We start from the raw sequence: 20,773 nt of genomic DNA on the forward strand, positions 1-20,773 counted from the left end.
CACACCCCCGCTCTTCCATTGGGCGGTGGGCGGGGCCAGAAGGGGCGTCCCTTTGGGGGGAGTTGTCCCCTGGGGTGATGCCCAGGATGGGGGCAGGGGCGGGGGGGTTTGGGGTGACCCAGGGGGTGTCGGGGGGGCTTTGAGGGGTGCCGGGGTGTGGGGTGCCCTCGGGAAGGGGGTGCTGGGAGCAGGGGGTGCTGGGGAGGGCATGGGGGTGCCCGGAGGTGATGAGGTGCCCCTGGCGATGCTGGGGTGGGGGGAGTATGGGGTGTCCCTGGGGCTGCTGGCAACTGGGGTGTCCCGGGAGGGGGTGACGGGGGGGGGGTTATGGGGTGCCCCTAGGGCTGGTGGCAACAGGGGTGTCCCTGGGGATGCTGGGGCGGGGTATGGGGTGCCCTGGGGGTGATGAGGTGCTCCTGGGGGTGCTGGGGGAGGGGGGTATGGGGTGTCCGTAGGGCTGTTGGAAACTGGGGTACCACTAGAGGGGGGCTATGGGGTGTCCCACGGGCTGCTGGCAACTGGGGTGCCCCTGGGGATGCTGGGGTGTCCCTAGGGGTGATGGGATGGGGGAGCCGTGGGGGGAGCTGCTGGGGGCAGTTGGAGGTGTCCGTGGGTCCAGTGGAGGTGCAGGGGGGTTGCCACGGGGGTGCTGGGTCCTGCTGACACCTGGGGGGGCTGCAGCTGCCCCATTGCAGGTGTGGGGGTCAAGGGTCCCCATCGCCAAGTCCTCCCCCCTCCCCCAGCATCACCCCCTGAGTCGGATTGTTCAAACCCCTGGCACCACAAATTTGGTTAAAAGCAGCTCCTGGGGGGGCTGGAAACCAGGGGAGGGGGGAGACACCGCTCCTCTCCACCCAATATTGGGGTGGGGGATGGTTCTTTTTTTTAGGGGGAACCACGGAGGAAGGTGCTGGACGCCCCATCTTGGTGCCGCTCGTGTCCCACATCATTCCCCAGCCATGAAAAAGCAAAGCCTGGGGGTGGGCATTTCCCTTGCCACCCCCCCACCCCCCCAAACGCTGGCAGTTCCACGGCCGGGAGGTGACAAATCGGGAACGGGAGAGATAACGGGATTTTTTCCGGCACCGCTCAGCCCGATTTCCCCAAGGACAAGAGCCAAAACACCCGCCCGGAGCCCAAACAGCCCCCCCGGCCCCAAGGACACGCGGCCATCGGAGCAATTTCCCAGCTGGGATTGGGGACAACATCCCCATCCCCAGCCCTCGTTGTATCCCCAAAAATTCCCCATCTGCTCCTGCCGGACCCCCCCCCAAAAAAAAAAACAAACGCTCCAGAGAAGCTGAGTTTTCCAATGTTTTATTTGTGTTTTGAGATTACAGAGTCTTTATTGCTGATCTAATACAATCACTCAGACATTAATATTTAAAACATCCTTTCGAAAATGTTACGTTTGCAAACTTTTCATCTCCTCACTGCAGGCTGATGACAGGTTTCGTCTTTATTATTTCTAAAGTTCAGAACAGAATTAATTTCCTTATACAATTTTGCTGGTGTTTACCTAAAATCTCCTTTTTCCTAATTCTTTAAAAATGTGTTACATTAAAAAAAAAACAAAAAACAAAAAACCAAACCGAAAAACCAAAAACCAAACCAAAACAACCCATTACACGTTTAATTTAGAGATGATCACAGAATATGATTCCAGATTGATTAGGAAAAAAGCCAAGCGAGCAAAAAAGCTTACAGAAGAAGCAGAAAAGACAACGGAGAAGAGCTTTCAAAATCGAGGTGGGGAAAGCCGGTGGGGAGTTTATTATTAATTATTTCTTTTTCTCCTATCTAACCTGGAAGATAAAATCGGGATTAGAAACGGGCAGGAAGGAATTCCGGGATGGGGACAGCACCGCCGGACGCTGCGCGGGCGATGGATACGGGGGCGGCGAGCGGCTGCGAGGGCTGCACCGAAGGGTCACACGGATGGAGAGGGGTTTTCCCGGGGGGCAGAAGCGGCTGCGGTTGGGACACCCGTTTTCCAAAAGCTGCTTCGCTCAAACGTAGACCCCCCCGCAACCGCGTGTCACCTCGACCGAGAGCAGGATTTCACCCTGCGCATCTGCAGAGAACAACGGGAACTCTGGGGTTCGCTGGCTGATGCAGACCAAGGGACTCCAGCACGGGGAAAGACCCGAACGTGACGTTCCAAATAGCTCAGAGGACTCTTCCCAAAAATCTCAGCATCTGGATAAAATTCATGAATGAGTAGAGATTATTTCAAGTTTGTGGTTTGTGATCAGCCCATGATGAAGCCTTCTCAGAGCTCTAAGGTTTCCTCAAAGTCTCCTCAAAGCCCTAAGGTCTCGTCAAAGTCTTCTCAAAGCCCTAAGGTCTCCTGAAGGCCTTCTCAAAGCCTAAGGTCTCGTCAAAATCTTCTCAGTCCTAAGGTCTCCTGAAAGCCTTCTCAAAGCCCAAGGTCTCGTCAAAATCTTCTCAGTCCTAAGGTCTCCTGAAAGCCTTCTCAAAGCCCTAAGGTCTCCTCAAGGTCTCCTTCTCAAGATCCTACTTCTAGGCTTTGAGAAATTTCAAAGAGAAACTTGGAATAAGCAAACCTACGGGAATGTTTGCTCCCAAGATGAGCAGCTTGTGGGTCAAGCTGACTTCACACCTCGGCATCAAGAGCCGTGAGAAGGACTTGGCTGCCCAGACCATAATTCCAGTTTTTCCTTTCTTGTGCGTGAACGAGCTGCCACAAAAGAGTTTTTTCATGATGGCAAAGAAGCCCGCGAGGACAAAACAAGAATCTGTAGCTGATGAGGGACTCGGGCACCAAAGCAGCAACCACAGGATAAAGGCTTTTGTGCTCACGGGGTCGGGCAATTTTATTTTAGAAGGACCATGTTCTCCACGTGGACCATAAAAGTGATTCCAATGAGACACGGAGACTTGGAAAGTCACCTCAGTTAAGTGTGTCGTGCTGTCCGCAGCGTTCAGGTGGGACATCCTGGGCTAAAACGAGTAACCGTGGCAGACTGGCTCTCCATCGGCTCTGACGCATCAAGATTTGAGGCGACTGAAGGGTTTTAGCGATTCTAAACTCTTCCCCGCGCACACAATCGGGGTGGGGATTATTCCGGCGTGGGTCTCATACACTCAAAGGGGATTTCCAGATTTTATCATACAAATATTACTAGAAAATAAAACTCCGAAGATTTCCAATGAGGACTGAAATTCAGCTGGAGAAAGACCTCGCGTGGACAAAGGTCCTCCCAGCCGGGATGGCCGATGAGCTCCGTTGGGGTTTGGTAGAGCTCCCGGACACGTGAGCAGCAGTTGTCGGCGAGGCCACGAGGCTCTTCCACCGGCGCGGGCAGGAAAGGCTGGCCCGGAGCCCCACCAGGAAAACGACTTTGGTTGAACCGTAGGAGGTTGGCACTCGTAACGTGAGCAGCAGGAAAATACTGCGGAGCTGCGATGAAGGGAGCGGCGGTGGGTCCTACACCAACCTCCACCATTGTCTGCCTCCGAGCGGGCACCGCTCTGCCCTCCCGGCTCTTACCAGGGGCTATCCCTGGGCTGACACTAACGACCGGACCCTTCGTTACAGCTTCCGCAGCAGTGCTAAGGCGAAGTTCACCGACTCGCTGGCAGAACCGTCCCTCGGGCAGTTCGGCAGGATTCCGAGAGGTTTCTCCAGCGATGGCCGGCCAGATTTACCGCTTTGCTGCCGAGGCGGCGCCCGGCTGGTCGGCAGCGCCAGGAAGCAAACGAGGTTTTCAGCTGCGTTGTCAAACGGCATGAGAAATGCAAACCCAGCCGGCTCCCACGGCCGCTGGGATCCTGCTCCGCTGGAAGAAGCGCTGGGATGCAAAGGAAACCAAAAGCAACGTGCGACCTCCAGGCGGGACCCCCTCGTGCGCGTCGGATGAAGGGTTGATAAGGGACTGTTCCGAGTCCATCGCAGCCATTCCATTCCGCCAGCTTCTTCCTCGCCTCCCCCCATCCTCCCAGCCCCGAAAAAAGAACAACCCAAAGAGAAAAATTGAAACAAACGGAAAGAAATCCACCGTCTCCCAGTCCCGCGGCAGCACGAACACCAGTGGCAGAGGCCGCATGTACAGTATTCTAATTTAATAAATAAATAACCTAAACACACTGTCTACGATGTGAGCAAGCCCGGCTCTAACTTAGGAAGCTTGCGCTGTTTTCATCCTGTACAGTAGTTGAGAAAAGACTTGGGTTCTTGTTCCTCGCGATTTTCCGGGATACAGCGGCAGGAACTTAATATCTGGGGAGAAGAAGAGAAAACGAGGTTTTGATGAGCTCCTGGGGAAGACACGAAGGTCCTCCAGCCTCAACACGGTGCATTTTGGGAGGGGTGGACACCAAGAAAAGAAATGATTTAGCGAGGGACTCGGTCCTCGTCTCCTCCCCCACAAATACCACATTATATTTAGCTGCCTGCCCTCACTGCTCCGACGCTGCCTTTCGCTTCCAGCGCGGGAAGGGGAAGATCCAATGGTGCCCGATGCGACTCCGGGACCCTTTCCCAACGGTTTGCGGCAAAATCAGCTCAGAAACCGGGGAGGATGCACCGAAGGTGCAAGAGCAAATGCCTCAAATGCCAAAGCCTGGCTCAAAGCGGCTGAATTTATCAGGGAGGCTTCTGTTAGGCTGGAACTAAGGGCAGATAATTCATATCACAAACAGAGCCCGCTGTAAGGAGAGAGAGGTGCTCGCTGTAGCCAAGCAAGCTGCTGAGCTGCACGGGGAGGAAGTCTAACGGCCCGTTACATCCAGGAAAAGAGGCTACGTGCACCTGCAGATCTCCTCTCCCCTCCCGTCCTGTGCTCTTACACGTCAAAACAGGGAATTTTAGAAAAGACTCTTTGCCTTTTGTACGAGGAGGCTTAAATTCCCGCAGGACACCAAGCCGAAGCTGCCCGAGTACATCTCCACCCCGCGGTGGAGTGGCCGTGGCTCTTCCTCAATGCAGGGAATTTGCTGTGACCCTCTGCTTATCCCGACTCCTCCGTGCGTGGGACAAACTACGCTCCCCGCGGGGTCGGGACAACGGCCAGACACCGAAACTGGGCAAAGAAAATGGAACCGGAGGAAATTCCTCCACGGGAGGGAACGGCCACGTGGCAGCACCATAATTTTGAAGGGAAAAAAAAAGCTCAGGATCTGGAAAAACCCACTAAACCCCAAAACTGGAGCATTTTGGTGTGGAGTTGCTCTTGCGCGAGTGCTGAAGATTTGCCAAGAAAATGCCTTTTCCTGCAAGAAAAGGATCAGGGTTCAACCCCTCACAAGCCGATCTCTGTGTGTGTGCAAAGCCATTTCATTTTCACGGCAAAAAACTGCGTTTCAGTGTTGGCTACAAACACAAAAAGCCTGGAAAGTGAAGAGATCCAGGGGCTCATGTTAAAAATTATTATTATTTTTGGGAGAGCCGTTGCGCTGAGCAGCCCCCCGGCGCGAGGGGCAAGCGCTGCTCTGCGCCATCTCGTCCTTCATCAAACTTTAAAAATAAAGCTGTCATCGGAGCTGGCCGGGTGGCACCGCTCTGCCATTTGCCACTTGTCTGGGTGACAGCTGCTGCCAGATACAAAGGGGGTTCGTGTCCTGCCAAGCCCTTTGGCGTCACATCCCCAGCCGCGCTGTCCCCGGCTTCCCCAGACCTTCTACGTAGCGATGGGAACTATCAGAAAGCCTGTGAGATCTTCTCAGGGGACTGATGGGATCAAAACCCCATCCCCTCTTTCCCCCCCTCCCCAACACTCGTGGCAGAAGAAAGAGAGAGGTTTGAGGAGCAGCACCTGTAGTAGTTTGGTTTGAAAGGTCCGTTCTTATTCAGTCCCAAGTATTTTGCTTGTTCATCCGTTAGTTCTGTCAGGTGGGCATCGAACGTTGGGAGGTGAAGGCTCGCCACGTACTCATCTGAAACCATTTCAAGCCTCGTTAGTACGGCAAAGGAAAGGCAACGAGTCCCCTCCCGCTCTGCACCAGGTCCCTAAAGCCCCAGCTGGGAAAGGCATCATCGCTCCTCACGCCTTTGCTGCTAAATTGCAGGACTGCTTTTCGCCCTGAATTGGGGAAAAACCGAGGCTCTCATCTATTTTGAGTTAGAGGAGAAAACCTTTCTCTGAAATAGCCTTCTAGCAGGACTCCTGCGTTACACCACACTCTTGGGGAAGCTTGGTTGCTCCACAGATGCAGGAGCATCACGGACGTTTCTAGTAGGTGACATCTAACACCCAAGCTAGGAACAACCTGCACCTGGTCTCAAAAAATACAATTAACGCCAAAGAAAAGACCGGTTCTGCAGCAAAAGCGTGGTCAGCGTAGCTTGTCCCCTCAGGAAGGGGTTCTGCTGGCAGAGCTATAGGTCAGGCACTACGTGTCTTCGCAGCCAACGACGGCAGCTCTGCTGGCAGAAGCCCCGCGTGAAAATCCCCTGCATCAGCGCAGATGGACTCCTGCGGTCGGCCAAGCCCGTCAGCCTTGTTTTCCCCAGCTGTGACAGGGAAACAACGCGTCCAATTCAGCAAAGAACCCAAACCCGGCGGGAAGAACTTGCCGGGAGACCCCAAGCTTGGCAGAGAGACAAACGAGAGAACCCCAGGAGGCTGTGGTGCCCTGCTGTCCCCTGCTGTCCCCTGCCGTCCCCAGCCCAGCCGAGCAAAACCTCCCATCTGTCCAACCTCAAAAAAAGACTCCATTAAGTCCATCTTTACCCATTTTCTTGGGCAGCAAGTACACGTCCTGCTTGTAGCGGCCTTCGGGAGCGTTGTACAGCTCTATCAAAGCCAAAGCCTGGGTGGAGAAGACACTTAAGTAAGAAACTGCTGCCCGCTACGGAGCGAGACGCTGCTTTCGGCTCAGCCCAAACCCTACTCGCCTGCGTGGTGGCGGTGATGGACAGGACGAAGGTGGGGACGGTGGAGCAGCTCAGGTTCAGCAGGCGGCCCTGGGAAGCAAAAACCGGGTTGTTACCTCAACACGGCACCAAAACGGGTCTACAACCCTACAGAGGGTACAAGAACCACCGGTGAAACGCCTCTCTTCTGGGATGAAACACCATTTGTGTTGAATCCCAAGATACTGGTTGCCCTTGTAACTCAGTAAAACTATTTAGAAGGGAAAAAATCTGACAAAATACCCCGTGGAAGATACCCTGGAGTGAGAGAAAGAAAAACACGGGAGCTTTTCTGCGTTCCAGTAACCCACGGGCCAAAACAGGGTTACACCAAGCCTTTCAACCAGAGGGACCGTTGAGCTGTTGAGGCCCAAGGAGGCGATTTCTGGACACGTTTTGGCTCCCACCGCTCATCCAAGCCCTCTTCTTCCTCCGCGAGCAGAGGAGAGGCTGCAATTCCCGTTCCTTCGCCTGCAACTCACCTCCGCCAGAAGGACTATTCTCTTCCCGTCTGGCCAGATGACATGGTCCACCTGGGACCTCACCCTCTCCCAGGTCAGCTCGGGTGTACGCAGGCTTGCCTGAAACACAGTGGAAAACCAGTTAAAGCCCTGGCAAAAAGATCAAAAGCCAGAAGCTCCATAATGGGAAGGACAAAAGGAAGCAACTCGCTGACATTGTCCTGGGCTTTTATAACTTCCTTTGGGTCCGGTCGCGGTCCCAGACCAATGAAACCTTTATGAATCATAACCTGGAACTATTTTTATGATTACAATACATCAAAGCTCCAGCGACAACTATTGTTTAAGCTCTTCTGGCTGAAGAGGACTCACGGTCACCAACTGAACTCTGCGTGGCTGCCGTCACTTCTTTCCAGCACAGAAAATGGCTTTAAACCCATGGCTTTGGCCAAGTGATTCTCCACCGACCTTCAGACAAGACCCTCCTGTTTTTCTACCCATCTCTAAGGACAGAGGAGCAGATTTCGGTGGCGCTGGGAAAAGCGCCGTGGGGCTGAGTGTGCTGTGATGCGTCGAAGCTGAACTTTTGGCTGGGTCTTCACGGTCTAATAACACGAAAGCAAAGGGACTGGGCTGGAGGGGGCAATTCACTGACCCTCCAGGGGAAGGACCGAGGCTGGTGGATACCAGATACTATGCTGGAAGGAATCATACAATCGTAGAATGGTTTGGGTTGGAAGGGACCTTCAAAGTCCATTTAGTCCAACTCCCTGCCATGGGAAGGGACATCTTCAACTGGATCAGGTTGCTCCAAGCCCCGTCCAGCCTGGCCTTGAACCCCTCCAGGGATGGAGCAGCCACAGCTTCTCTGGGCAACCTGGGCCAGGCTCTCACCACCCTCACAGCAAAGAAGTTCTTCCCCACATCTCATCTAAACCTCCCCTATTTCCATTTAAAACCCTTCCCCCTCCTCCTAGGGCTCCCCTCCGTCATCAAGAGTCCCTCCCCAGCTTTCCTGGAGCCCCTTTAGGGACTGGAAGGGGCTCCAAGGTCTCCCCGGAGCCTTCTCTTCTCCAGGCTGAACCCCCCCCCCAGCTCTCAGCCTGTCCTCCCAGCAGAGGGGCTCCAGCCCTCTCCTTTCAAGGAGAAGGATTGAGGTTGATGGATACCAGACACTACTCTGGAAGGAGAAGGACTGAGGCTGGTGGATACCAGACAGTATGTCGGAAGCTGAAGGAGTTTGTCTGGATCACTGTCATCCTTTGGGATCGCAGGAATGACAACGACATGTCTGATGGTGTCTACTGAGACACAGGGAACGATGGATTATTTTATCTCCCCCCCCCGGGTGCTGGCTAAAGCAGCTCAGGTCAGACACGGCTGCAGAAGGGTCCAGAAAGCACCGTCACCCACCCCGTGCTGTCCCCACGCTCGACGCAGGTCCCCGTGCTCACCACGTCGATCTCAGTGTTGGAGTGCCCCATGTTGCAGACGATGCAGCTGTTCTTCATGCGGTCCAGGTGTTCCCTGGTCACCACGTTCTTGTTGCCTGCCAGACAGAAATATCCATAATAAACCACAGAATCATGGAGTCACAGCATGGTTTGGGTTGGAAGGGACCTTTAAAGGCCATCTAGTCCAACCCCCCACCCTGGACAGGGACACCTCCCACCAGAGCAGGTTGCTCCAAGCCCCCTCCAACCTGGCCTTGAACCCCTCCAGGGATGGGGCAGCCACAGCTTCTCTGGGCAACCTGGGCCAGGCTCTCACCATGTTCACTTTCCCCATCTTTTTTGCCCTTTCCTTCGGAAAAAGAGAGACCCGAGGAAGGGGTGTGCACCCCTGACCTCCCGTCGGGGACCACGTACCCGTGCAGGTGATGACAATGTCAACTTGTCTGATGACTTCATTGAGTTTCACGAGCCGGAATCCATCCATGCTGAGAGGAGAAGAAAGGGGGAGAATAGTCTGAGAAACAGCAGAAATATGCCAAAAATAGGGAAAAAAGCCCCATCAAGTGATTCTCAGATACTCGTTTTATCTTTCTAACGCCGGAGACTGGAAAAAAGCACGGCACCACACTAAGGGCCAGGTACCCCAAGCCGTTAGGAGAGTCAACCTGGAGGATTTGGGACTGTTGGGAGAGAACTGAAAAGAAATTGGTGGCGGGGGGGAGGTTTCACATTTTCTGTCAAGGCCTCCGCATCTGCAAATCTCCATTTTCCATCGAGACGGCTTTTTTGAAGCTGCTACTCCTGCAAAAATACATCCAGAAGAGGCAGATACGCCCTCCTGCTGCAGAATCCTCTCTGGTATGGATTTAGATCATCTTAAAAAAAATAACCAAACTCGAAACAGCCCCAGCCCACAGGTGTCTGTCGTTAACTCCCCGATCCATATTTAGGCACCCACGCCATCTTTGGAAGCGCCGAGCGCTCGGCAAGTTCCCTGACTTCTCCCAACAAGGTGTGCTCAGACAACAAGGGCAGGCTTTTGGGGCAGGCTTTTTATTTTTTTTTAGGCTTTGTTGACGGTCCTGCCGAGAACTTATTTCCGTGACTCTCGCAAAGCTGCAAAATCGTAGTTACTATAAAAAAAAAAAAAAAAAAAAGTCTTTTTTTTTTTTTTCTTTTTCTGCCGTATGTCCCATTTCCTCATTTATTTATTTTTTTTCCCCCCTACTGCAATCTCCTCGCGAGGAGTCGGGTGTTGCTGCAAACGACCCAATTCACAATTAAAAGGATGTGCCGGCTGGATGCGCCGCCTGTGAAGGTTGCAAAGCAAACCCAGAGTGGATCAGCGCCGCTAATTAAGCAGGGCTCATTAGTTTTCTCACCGCAACAGCCCTTTTTGAAAGCTCGCTGTGAGGAAGAGGCTGCGGGTTTAAGGCTCCGGATCGTTTCTGGGGGACTCTGCTTTCCCAGCCCCGTCCCTTGGGATGCAGAAGGAGCATCTCGGCACCAAAACAACCTTCACCTGGAGGAAACGAGGTGGGGTATAATTGCAACGTGCCCGTGCCGGGGGGGGAGCCGTGAGCTTTCGGCCCTGCGTCAGGGCACCGGGGCGAGCGAGGAGAGGTTTGTGAGGGGCAGGTGATCACAAAAACACCAAAATACTCCTTGGGTGAGGGGCGTGCGCGGCACAGTAAAGCCCGAGGTTGCTCTCCAGAGGTCGCAGTTCACTCCCAACAGCCTTTCAATATCATTTAACTTTCAAGACATATCGTTAAACTCTTTCAAGCCATATCATAAAACTCTTTCAAGCCGTATCGTTTTAAACTCTTGGCCACTCTGGTTATGACTACGCGAGCTGGCACCTGGGAGCCAGATAAATTGGGTGATGCTCTAGTGCAGGAACCCTTTCCTGGCTGTAGGAGAGAGCCGTGGGTCCCTCCAAGGGCACAGAGAAGCCACCAACCCCTCACCACCATCCCCTCTGGGGGGGGGGGAACCGCTGCTCAGCAGCCTCTGGCCGTGATTTTCCTGGGGTTAAAAAAAAAAAAAACCAAAACAGCCTAACAAAGAAGCCGGGCTCGGTGGGACCGCTTACCAGGCCTGGAGGGCACAGATCGGATCGATCTCTGTCACGTACACTATGGAGCCCATGGCCTTCAAGGCAGCACAGCAGCCCTTTCCAACCTGGGGAGGGAGAAGAGGACAGAGGAGGAGTGAGACGCCGAGAGCTCGGGAGACGCCGAGCAGCCATTCGGCCACGGGAAGCTCCCGGGGGACGTACAACCCCGGGGCACCTCTTCTGCAGCCCCCAGGGCCCTTCCAAGTAACTCTTGGTTCCATATATTCAATTTTTGGCTGCACGAAATACCTGGATTTGGAGTAATCCAGGACCTGAGTCAGGGCCAGCTTAGCTAAGACAGGCACTAAAAAATAGAAAAGCGCTGCTGGTTTCGGTCCCGGGGAGTTCTTCTTCCCCACCCAAACATCCTGGCGTCTAGAAAGCACCACGAGAACACTTGTCAAGGCCAGGTTGGACGACTCCACTTATCCCAGGGAAAGTTTAAGAGTCTCTTGTAACCTTTACTCTATTTAGGAAGCTTAATGGTTTACTCTCCGAGGGTTAACGAGCTTTAACCTACGGTGCAGCTCGCAGGGGAATTCAGGGGAACGGTTAAATGACCAAAGGTTCCCAAAAAATGCAATTACACAAGAGAAAATTGTCCCATTTCAGCTCTTTGGAGCAAAAAAAAAAAAAAAAGAAAAAAAAAGAAAAAAGAGTCTGTCCCAGTACAGCACCCACAGCACAGCCCACCATAACTGGTGTTCACTGGTCCCAGCAAGAAGTGCCGAAGGGAGAATATCCCAGTTCTGCCTCGAGAGAGGAAGGATTCCTCCGTTTGGGGGTGGAAGCGCAGGGGGGAAGTCAAGGTGAACTTCTCTTTCCTGACCTGGCTTCGGCATGCAACGCCGCGGCTGCATCTGCAGAGCCCAGCCTCCGAATGCTTCAGTATTATATTAAATACAATAGATAATATAAATATAATATATTCTGTATTAATATCTGGATATTTCAATGTTCGGATATAGCCGGAATACTTAATACTCGTGTATTTTTAAGATTCAGGTTTGGTATCCGTTGAATGCTAATAATAATAGAAATAAATAGAAATAATAGAAATAAACTGGAAATCAAGGAAATCTTCGTTTTTTTGGCCAAGCCGTCGGGTTTGAGGACACCTGCAGATGCAGAGCAAAGCCCCGAGGCCAGGAAAATCCCGTTGGGATAAAGCCATGCCAAGGATGCGCTGATTTTACGCATATGTGCCCGCCGGTAAAAATCTGAAGCCCTTACCTCCCCGTAGCCACAAACCACTACTTGCTTTCCTCCAAACATCATGTCTGTTGTCCTTTTCAGGCTAAGGAAAAAGGAAAAAAAAAACAAACAAACAAAAAAACAAACCAAAACCACAATTAAAGACAATAAGCTCTATTCCCCTGACGATGCTGTGAAGGAGGACCGGTCCTCCTCGCTCTGCTCCTCCCCAACACCACGGTTGTGTCCTGTGTCCCCGAGGACACACAGAAATTCTGGGTGCAGAGAGGACCCGAAGACACCTAAAAAAATGACTTTTTCCTTTGGTAAGGGTGGGTGCTACCAGTGAAATGCAACAAAGAGGAAGGATTTGGGGTTTGGATCCCTTTTTTTGTTGTTTTTCTTTCTTTTCGTTGGATCCCTTTGCTTATTTCTTTACTGAAAGGGTTGTCAGACATTGGAATGGGCTGCCCAGGAAAGTGGTTGAGGCACCATCCCTGGAGGTATTCAAGAGAGGAGTTGACATGGTGCTCAGGGATATGGATTAGTGTTGGGTGGTGTTTTGTGTGTGTTTTTTTGTTTGGTTTTTTGGTTGGGTTTGGTGGTTGGTGGGTTTTTTTTGTTGTTGTTTTTGGTTTTTTTTTTTTGTGTTTTTTTTTTTTGTTTTGTTTTGTTTTGTTTTTTTTTTGTTTGTTTAATCGGTTGGACTAGATGATCTTAAAAGGTCCCTTCCAACCTAGGTGATTCTGTGATTCTGTGATTCTGTGCTTTGTTACTCCAGAAATACTTAAAATCTTTTCCAAAAATATTCTTTTTCTCTTAGGTTTTGTTTTTTTTTTTTTAATGTCAAAATACCCCACAGAAACAACCACAGAAGGAGCCAAAAAGTGTGTTTTAATTCCCTGCCAGAATCCCAGCGCTTTCCACAAACAAAGCTCTCCCTTCCACTCTGTTTCCTTCTGGTTTCTCCCTAAGAGTGTCCTACATTGCAGGCTATTTTTAGCGCCGGAGTAAATAGGTTAGCAGTGCCGGGAAGGTGAAATTCCTTGACAATTCCCAAAGAATTTAGATAAAAAGCACAGCAGATTTAATTGCAGCCCTGCTCAGATCTCCCTTGGCCCAGTTTCAGACGCCTGGGTCAGGCTTAACTCCAAATCCCAACGTAGCTCCCCATGAGGTCCATCACCCGTCACAACCGAAGACAACGAGATAAAGGAGATTTTAAAGATGAGAACGTTTCTCAGCCACTGACAGCATCTGCTACACGTGGAGCTAATAGCTGTGTCCTTGGACACTTAAAATTTGGGGGCAACTCTTAGCGGGGCAGCCAACCCCCCGTGACAGAAGCTGCCTTGTCCATCTTGAACTCTACGACCACAGAGCAGAGACGTGGCCATAATGAAGAAGGAAAAGGAATTCTACTTAATTAGAACGACTTCAGCAAGATGTTTTCATCGAATCATGGAATGGTTTGGCTTGGAAGGGACCTTTCAAGGCCATCTAGTCCAACACCCCTGCCACAGGCAGGGACATCTTCAACTAGAGCATGTTGCTCAGAGCCCCGTCCAACATGGAACGTTTCCAGGGATGGGGCATCTCCCACCTCTCTGGGCAACCTGGGCCAGGGTCTCACCACCCTCATTTTTCCCATTGTTGCTTCTAGCAAAGCTCAGCTGGTGACAAGCTGCATGTTGGAGAACGCTGCTCTACATCACATCTTCACAGATCGTACGTATTTTGGAGACCAGCCAATGATTTTGATTGACCTTTCCCAGTTTTGAGGGGCAGGATGGGCAAGAAACCACCAGTCATCTGCAGTGTCAGGTTCTGGCTCATGTAATAAAGCATCTTAGCAGGGAAGAGCCAGATATTATCACCGCTTGACTTGACAAGAAGCTCAAAATTTAGTCTTTTAGAAAAATTTGTGATGGAAACGTGGGGAAGAAACTGGGTGTAGCAGATCACCCAGGGAAACACATTCAGTGGTTCCCTCACTCACATGGCACTTGTCCACATTTTAAAGATCATCTTCATGCCCCTGTATTTGGACATACAGGTGGTTGTCCACAGAAGCTGTGGCTGCCCCATCCCTGGAGGGCTTCAAGGCCAGGTTGGACAGGACTTTGAGCAACCTGGTGGTGGGAGGTGTCCCTGCCCAGGGCAGGGTGGTTGGAACTGAATAATCTTTAAGGTCCCTTCCAACCCAAACCATTCCATGATTCTATGATTTACAGACATGAATCATCTTCACTTCTCCTGCTCAAGATGACCAGGAAGATCACTTCAAAGCTGAGGTGACGAATGAGGCGCTTCACTACAAATCCTACAAAGATTTGGGAAAAAGATGTTAGAGCCGACTCCATGACCAACAGGGAAGCCAGCTTTGGGTCTGGGAGAACCTCTGGGGCTCCCAGGCTGCAGGCAGCGGTGGCAGAGCTGAACACCAACAGCTCTGCCCGGATGGACTTTGATTAAACAGCAGGAGACATTTCTACATCCGCAACGAACAGCGAACTGTGGATCTTGAGGCTTGTTTAAACTTTAAGCCATACCAAGTTATCAACGTGCAAAAAGCCTTTTCTCTCGAAGCAGGCTGTCTCCTCCACGGAGGGTTCCTCCTCCGCACCACAGCTACCTGGCACAGAGCAGGCAATCTTTTCTCTGGGAGTCATCAGCACGAACGCCAGTCCGGAAAGTCAAATTCGTCCTTGCTTCCGTGCTTACTTGTCTACCGGGATCACTACCAGATGCAACATGTCACAGTCCACCCATCTGCTGTAAGAATAAAACTTGTCCTAATCTCCCTTGGCTTTGACAAAAAATTTGGTGGTGGAGGTGGTGGTGGGGACACGGACACCCAGTTCCATCAGGATAAAGAAAAAAAAAAAGAGGAGGAGAGAGAAAAAAGAAAAGATCACTGAGATTTATGAGATTTACGCCCTCTCTAGATCACAACTTCAAGTATTTTGCGCTGCATCTCAAGACCAACAGTCTCAGAAGACACATCATGTTCCCGGTGCCCACGTATCCATCGGTGACGGATTCCCGTCCGATCCTAAAAAGTACAGCACCATCAGGATGCTGCAGAGCTGGTCCCAGTCCCACGGTTTGCCTGCTGGGATTCTGGGCGGGGGGGGAAGGAGCAAAGGGGGAAGCAAACACTCTCCTCCTTGCTCGTACGGCACGTGGCTGTAAATCCTGCAGGAGCAGGAGGGTGGAAATTGGATAAAACCCCATCATTTCCACCTTCTGCACCTATTTATTAACGCTCAGCTGAAGGACACTTGAGGGACACATATTACACTCAAGTCTGCACTTTGAACACGCAACTGTTACGGGATGAAGTCCTGGTCTACCACAACCTCTTCTGTTTTCTTTCTTTCAGTTTATTGTATATTCACAGGAGAGGATTAAAAAAAAAACCTAGAAAAAACTAGAAACCAGAAAAACTGAAAAAAAAAACCAACCCAGAAAGGCAAAAAAACGTTGTGATGAAGCAGCTGGTTGACTCACACACAGGCAACAGACACAGATGGGTTTTATCCTGATGCCACGGAGGTAAGAGGGACGGGAAGGAGAATTGTAGACGTATGTGAGGACTTGTGAGGTCCTCACACAAGAGGACAAGGTGGTCATGCTCACAACGCAAGTCACCTACACACATGGAAGGGCAACATCACCCTGAGAGCACAAAGGCTCGTTGAATCACAGAATGATCTGGGGTTGGAAGGGAACTCTGGAGATCATCTAGTCCAACCCCCTGCCAGAGCAGGGTCACCCAGAGCAGGTCCCACAGGAACGTGTCCAGGCAGGGTTTGAATGTCTCCAGCGAAGAAGACTCCGCCACCTCTCTGGGCAGCCTCTTCCAGGGCTCTGACACCCTCACAGGAAAGAAGTTCCTTCTCATGTTTAGATGGAATTTCTTATGTTCAGGCTTGTGCCCATTTCCTCTTGTCCTGTCACTGAGCACCACTGAGAAAAGCCTGGTGCTGGTCCCTTGAAGGGCGCTGAGAAGTGCCTGATATCACTATGGTTAATAAAATATCTGATGTGTCTTCACAGAAGAAGATATGTTTTCCCCAAGAGGAGAAGCAGAGGTAGAATTTGAGTGAAGTGCCCCATTCACGCACGTAGCCGGGTTAAAAACATTGAATGCCGGCTTCTAGAGGTGCTAAAGTCTTTGCTGCAAGATCATTCTCCTACAAACACAAAATTAAACGTTTGTTTTCTGGTGTGCATAGACTTGTAGAGCTTTGCACACCATTGTACAAATAAGTCTTAGGACCTTCTGGCCTGTAGAGATGTAGCCGCTGCCTCAAAATGCCTTGAAGATTCCTGCCTGTGATACAAACAGGATGGACCAGGGTTAATAAAGGGTCTTTGTTCTCCTCTGACACGTCAGAAACTATCTCAATGGGCAGGCAGGATGGATACACGGATCCAGTTCCCCGTTGGGTCCAACACAACCCAAGCAAGAGCCACAGCCCCGTTTGCGTGGGCGGGTACCTACCCATCCAGGATGGACTCTCTGCAGCAGTACAAGTTGTCAAACTTCTGCTTTGTGACCGAGTCGTTGACGTTCATGGCTGGGACGCAGAGCTTCCCCGCTTTGGACAACTGGTACAGCCTGTTAGGAATACAGGAAGAAACAGATGATCAATGGAAAAATATTTCCCTACACTCTACTGTTGCGTGGTCTCGAGGTCCTTGTTTCTCTGGAGTGAGCAGTAGACATCTGGAGGGTCAAAGATGACCTCTTAATAGGAGCTCCTCATTCCAGGAGGAGAAATAGCACTCTTCCTTCCACAGATGCTTGTATCCCTTTTCCTCCTCCTCTACTGGAGAACTACCAGGATGGCAAGAGGCATTTCATAAAAATGTCAAATAGGAGATCAGAAGGTGCTCCAGACTCCATGTGCCCTCATAAATGTTGATATTGCAACCACCCTCTGATGTCTTCAAAAGGGCAAAGCCCCCAAACCCTGCTTCAGATAACGTTGAGAGCTCCTGTAATTCCCTCAAGCTCTTACAGCTCAAGAGAAATAGGAATGGCCACGGAAGAGTCACACTCACAGAAATGTGAAGCTGCTGCCATCAACACCTGCAGCGAAACACCCACTCGAACAGCAGTAGGAGTGTAATCGCTGAGATGTAGTAGAAGAAACAGAAGAAGCAGAAGTAGCAACCAGGGTGGGGAAGACATCAACATGACCTCCTACATCTGAGAGCAGACTCAACGCCTGGCAGCAGCAAAAACACTAAAAATCATTCTAAACTCTACGCTATGGAGATGAAAAGAATCTGAAAATCATCTCCCTGCTCCAGACCTTGGGCAAGGAGAACTTGCTCCCTCAGTCAAGTCTCTGCAGACCACCTCCAGATTCCTCCTCACGCTCGCTTTGTCATCTGGGGAGCCTCAGTCCCCACGTTGCCTGTCCCCTGGAGGTAAGAGACACCACCAATCTCAGAAAACAACCTCCCTCCTGGCACGAGACCGCAGGGAACAGTTTTGAACATCGCTTTGCTCTTGCACGTCTCTTTTGCCCGTGTTTGGAATGATTCCTGACGCTAAAAATATTATCAGGTCCTTTTCTTGACCCCACTGGCTGCAAACCTGAATCGGTCGCTTCCTTGTTTCAAATATTTCGTTTCCCTGTTTGGAGGGCTGCCTGCACCTCTGGCCAAACTCTCAGCCAGCTCCCAGAGCTGCAGCCAAGCCTTTCTCCCTGCAAAAAATAAAGAAAAAAAGCAGAGTCTGCTGCTTGTCCCCTATTTTCTGTCACCTGTGACGTGATTAACGTCCCTGGAAAAGCATCTCTGACACCTCTCCTAACCCTGGGAGCCACTTCTCCCATCCCAGTTCTGCTGCCGCAGAGCGATGTCACTCGCTTATACGGCTGCATCTTTGTGGTTCTCCCTTTCTGGGCTCCCACCCCAACTGAAGACTCATTTCCTCTTCCCACATCTCACTTCTTCCCGTAGATCTAGTTCAAGACTACGCTTTTGGCTTCCTCCAAAGCCCACCCCTTGTTGTGCAACACCCTCACCCCTTCCTTTTTTCATCTGCAAAACGAGGTGAGAAAACCATTGCCCCCGTTTTCACAGGTGGCAAAACAAGACCTCATGCACTTTTCCCAGCGGAGCAATGGTCAGTAGGAGCTTCTACCCCTCGTCTGAAATTCACGGCAGTAGTTCCAAGTTGCTTTGACTGCACGAGAGACTTAAAACAGCTCTTATGACAAAGCCAAGCCCAAGCTGAAGGGAAACCACAGACCACGTAGTAGGTGGTTCAACATTCAATGAGTCTGTGCCGTCTTACAGCCTGGGGATCTTTTGGTACCTCTGCCCTGAGGGAGAAGGTCCAACACCTCCACACAAGAAGATCCAACACCTCCACTGTGCCCACAGTCTAGCCTGCCCTGTTACCTGTGGACACCAGTCACGCTCTCCTCTACGATCCCCTTGATCTTCTTAAACATGTTGGGATATTTCTTGTAAATCCAGTGAGTCAGATCTCCCCCGTCATCCAAGATCTGTAATAAAAATAACCACAAAGTCACTGCTCTGAAGATCCTGAAGGGCCCAAAAAGGTCCAAGGGATAAATCACACGCTCAAATCATTCCTAATCAACCCTGTGTTTTGGCATCTCAAACACCACATCTTGACAGCTTAGGTGAGACTATTCTGCCTGACTATTCCAGGCAGGAGTGGTGCTTCACTGATGTTGTACTGGAAGGGCAATAGGTCACGACAAATGTTCATAATGAGACCAAGGGAAACACGGAAAATTGTTGTGGAAGGTCCTCTCTCCCCATCTCCCAGAAGCACAGATGGAAAAGCCTTTGAGCCATGCACAGTCATCAGCTTTTCTAATGCGACTGCTGATGGAGGAGGGAGGAGGATGGAGAAGGAGGAGGAGGATGAAGAAGGAGAAGGAGAATGGAGAAGGATTAGGAGGATGGAGAAGGAGTAGAATGGAGAATGAGGAGGATGGAGAAGGAGGAGGATGGAGAAGGAGGATGGAGAAGGAGGAGGATGGAAGACGTGAAAGATGGAGAAGGAGGATGGAGAAGGAGAAACACAGAGGAGGAGGAGGATGGAGAAGGAGTAGAATGGAGAATGAGGAGGATGGAGAAGGAGGAGGATGGAGAAGGAGGAGGATGGAAGAGGTGAAAGATGGAGAAGGAGGATGGAGAAAGAGAAACACAGAGGAGGAGGATGATGGAGAAGGAGGAGGGTGGAGAAGGAGGAGGGTGGAGAAGGAGGAGAATGGAGAAGGAGGAGGATGGAGGAGAAGGATGATGGAGGAGGAGAAACACGGAGAAGGAGGAGGGTGGAGAAGGAGGAGGGTGGAGAAGGAGGAGAATGGAGAAGGAGGAGGATGGAGGAGAAGGATGATGGAGGAGGAGAAACACGGAGAAGGAGGAGGATGGAGGAGGAGAAGGATGGAGAAGGAGGAGGAGGATGAAGAAGGAGGAGGGTGGAGAAGGAGGAGGGTGGGGGAGGAGGAGGGTGGGGAAGGATGAAGAAAGAGCAGTAGGAGGATGGAGAAGGAGGAGGATGGGTGAGGAGGACAGAGAAGGAGGAGGATGGAGGAGGAGAAACATGGAGGAGGATGGAGGAGGAGAAACATGGAGAAGGAGGAGGATGGAGGAGGAGAAACATGGAGAAGGAGGAGGATGGGGAAGGAGGAGGATGGAGAAGGAAGAGGATGGAGGAGAAGAAACACGGAGAAGGAGGAGGATGGAGGAGGAGAAACACGGAGAAGGAGGAGGATGGAGGAGAAGGAGGATGGAGGAGAAAGATGGAGAAGGAGGAGGATGGGGAAGGAGGAGGATGGAGAAGAAAGAGGATGGAGGAGAATGAAGGAGGAGAAGGAGGATGGAAGAAGAGGAAGATGGAGAAAGAGGAAGAGGATGGAGGAGGACGGAGAAGGAGGAGGGTGCAGAGCCACTAATGCCAATTTTAATGCAACTGCATCATAAACCACCTCTTTTAGACAAAAACTGTGAGTCTCTGCCCATTTCATCTGGCTTTGAACCTCAAACTCAGAAGTACAAAATCTCTTCTTGATGGGATCACGAGTCTCCCGAGCCACCCATTTCCTCCTAAATGACCCATTTCAGGGCGGTGGAGAAAGCCAGAGACTTACTGCTTTAATAAAAACATTAAAGATGAGCAAGTAAAGGTGGCTTTTGAAAAAGCCATGGAAAGGACAGACATGAAATTCATGTCATCTCCTGCTACGTCTCAACACACGGCCAAGCCCAAGGAGGGTGCTGAGCTCCGAATGCTCCAAAGAGGGATCCACTGGGGCACCACAAAGAGGTGTCTGGGACAGAAGAAAAGATCCAAGAAAAGAAAAAACCCAAACATGTGCCTTTTCCCCGAGTCCTCCTGCCAGCCTGGTGGCATCAGGTGGCCTAAGCAGCACCCAAGCAAGGGGGGAAGTGGCAACCCCCATTAGACTCAGACTCAAGAGAAAACAGGGAGCAGATTTCACCGAGCGGCAGGTGAAGTGCCAAGGACCTGTGCTGGCTGAGAGCGTGCTGCCCCATATTAGTGTTATCATTTATCATCATCATCATCATCATCATCCTGTTTGCATGTTCCCTACACCAACATCATAAGACTTCCGACTGCATCATCATCCTCCTCTTTGAATGT

At 51.2% G+C, this 20,773-nt stretch overlaps 1 protein-coding gene across 1 annotated transcript in view; it reads right to left on the reverse strand.

Moving 5' to 3' along the window:
• Positions 1-1,302: 1,302 nt before the first annotated feature.
• AHCYL2 (adenosylhomocysteinase like 2) overlaps positions 1,303-20,773 on the reverse strand; it is a 114,581-nt gene continuing 95,110 nt past the window's right edge. The window contains exons 7-17 of the mRNA XM_074169150.1: positions 18,532-18,638; positions 16,616-16,732; positions 12,145-12,208; positions 10,888-10,976; positions 9,207-9,277; positions 8,793-8,887; positions 7,360-7,458; positions 6,860-6,928; positions 6,696-6,774; positions 5,778-5,898; positions 1,303-4,243 (exon numbers count right to left, since the gene is read on the reverse strand). Of these exons, the coding sequence (XP_074025251.1) occupies positions 4,237-4,243; positions 5,778-5,898; positions 6,696-6,774; positions 6,860-6,928; positions 7,360-7,458; positions 8,793-8,887; positions 9,207-9,277; positions 10,888-10,976; positions 12,145-12,208; positions 16,616-16,732; positions 18,532-18,638 (918 nt within the window). The 3' untranslated portion in view covers positions 1,303-4,236. The remainder of the gene's footprint in view (positions 4,244-5,777; positions 5,899-6,695; positions 6,775-6,859; positions 6,929-7,359; positions 7,459-8,792; positions 8,888-9,206; positions 9,278-10,887; positions 10,977-12,144; positions 12,209-16,615; positions 16,733-18,531; positions 18,639-20,773) is intronic.

Source organism: Numenius arquata, chromosome 2 (assembly GCF_964106895.1).
Source record: "Numenius arquata chromosome 2, bNumArq3.hap1.1, whole genome shotgun sequence".
NCBI classification, from domain to species: domain Eukaryota; kingdom Metazoa; phylum Chordata; class Aves; order Charadriiformes; family Scolopacidae; genus Numenius; species Numenius arquata.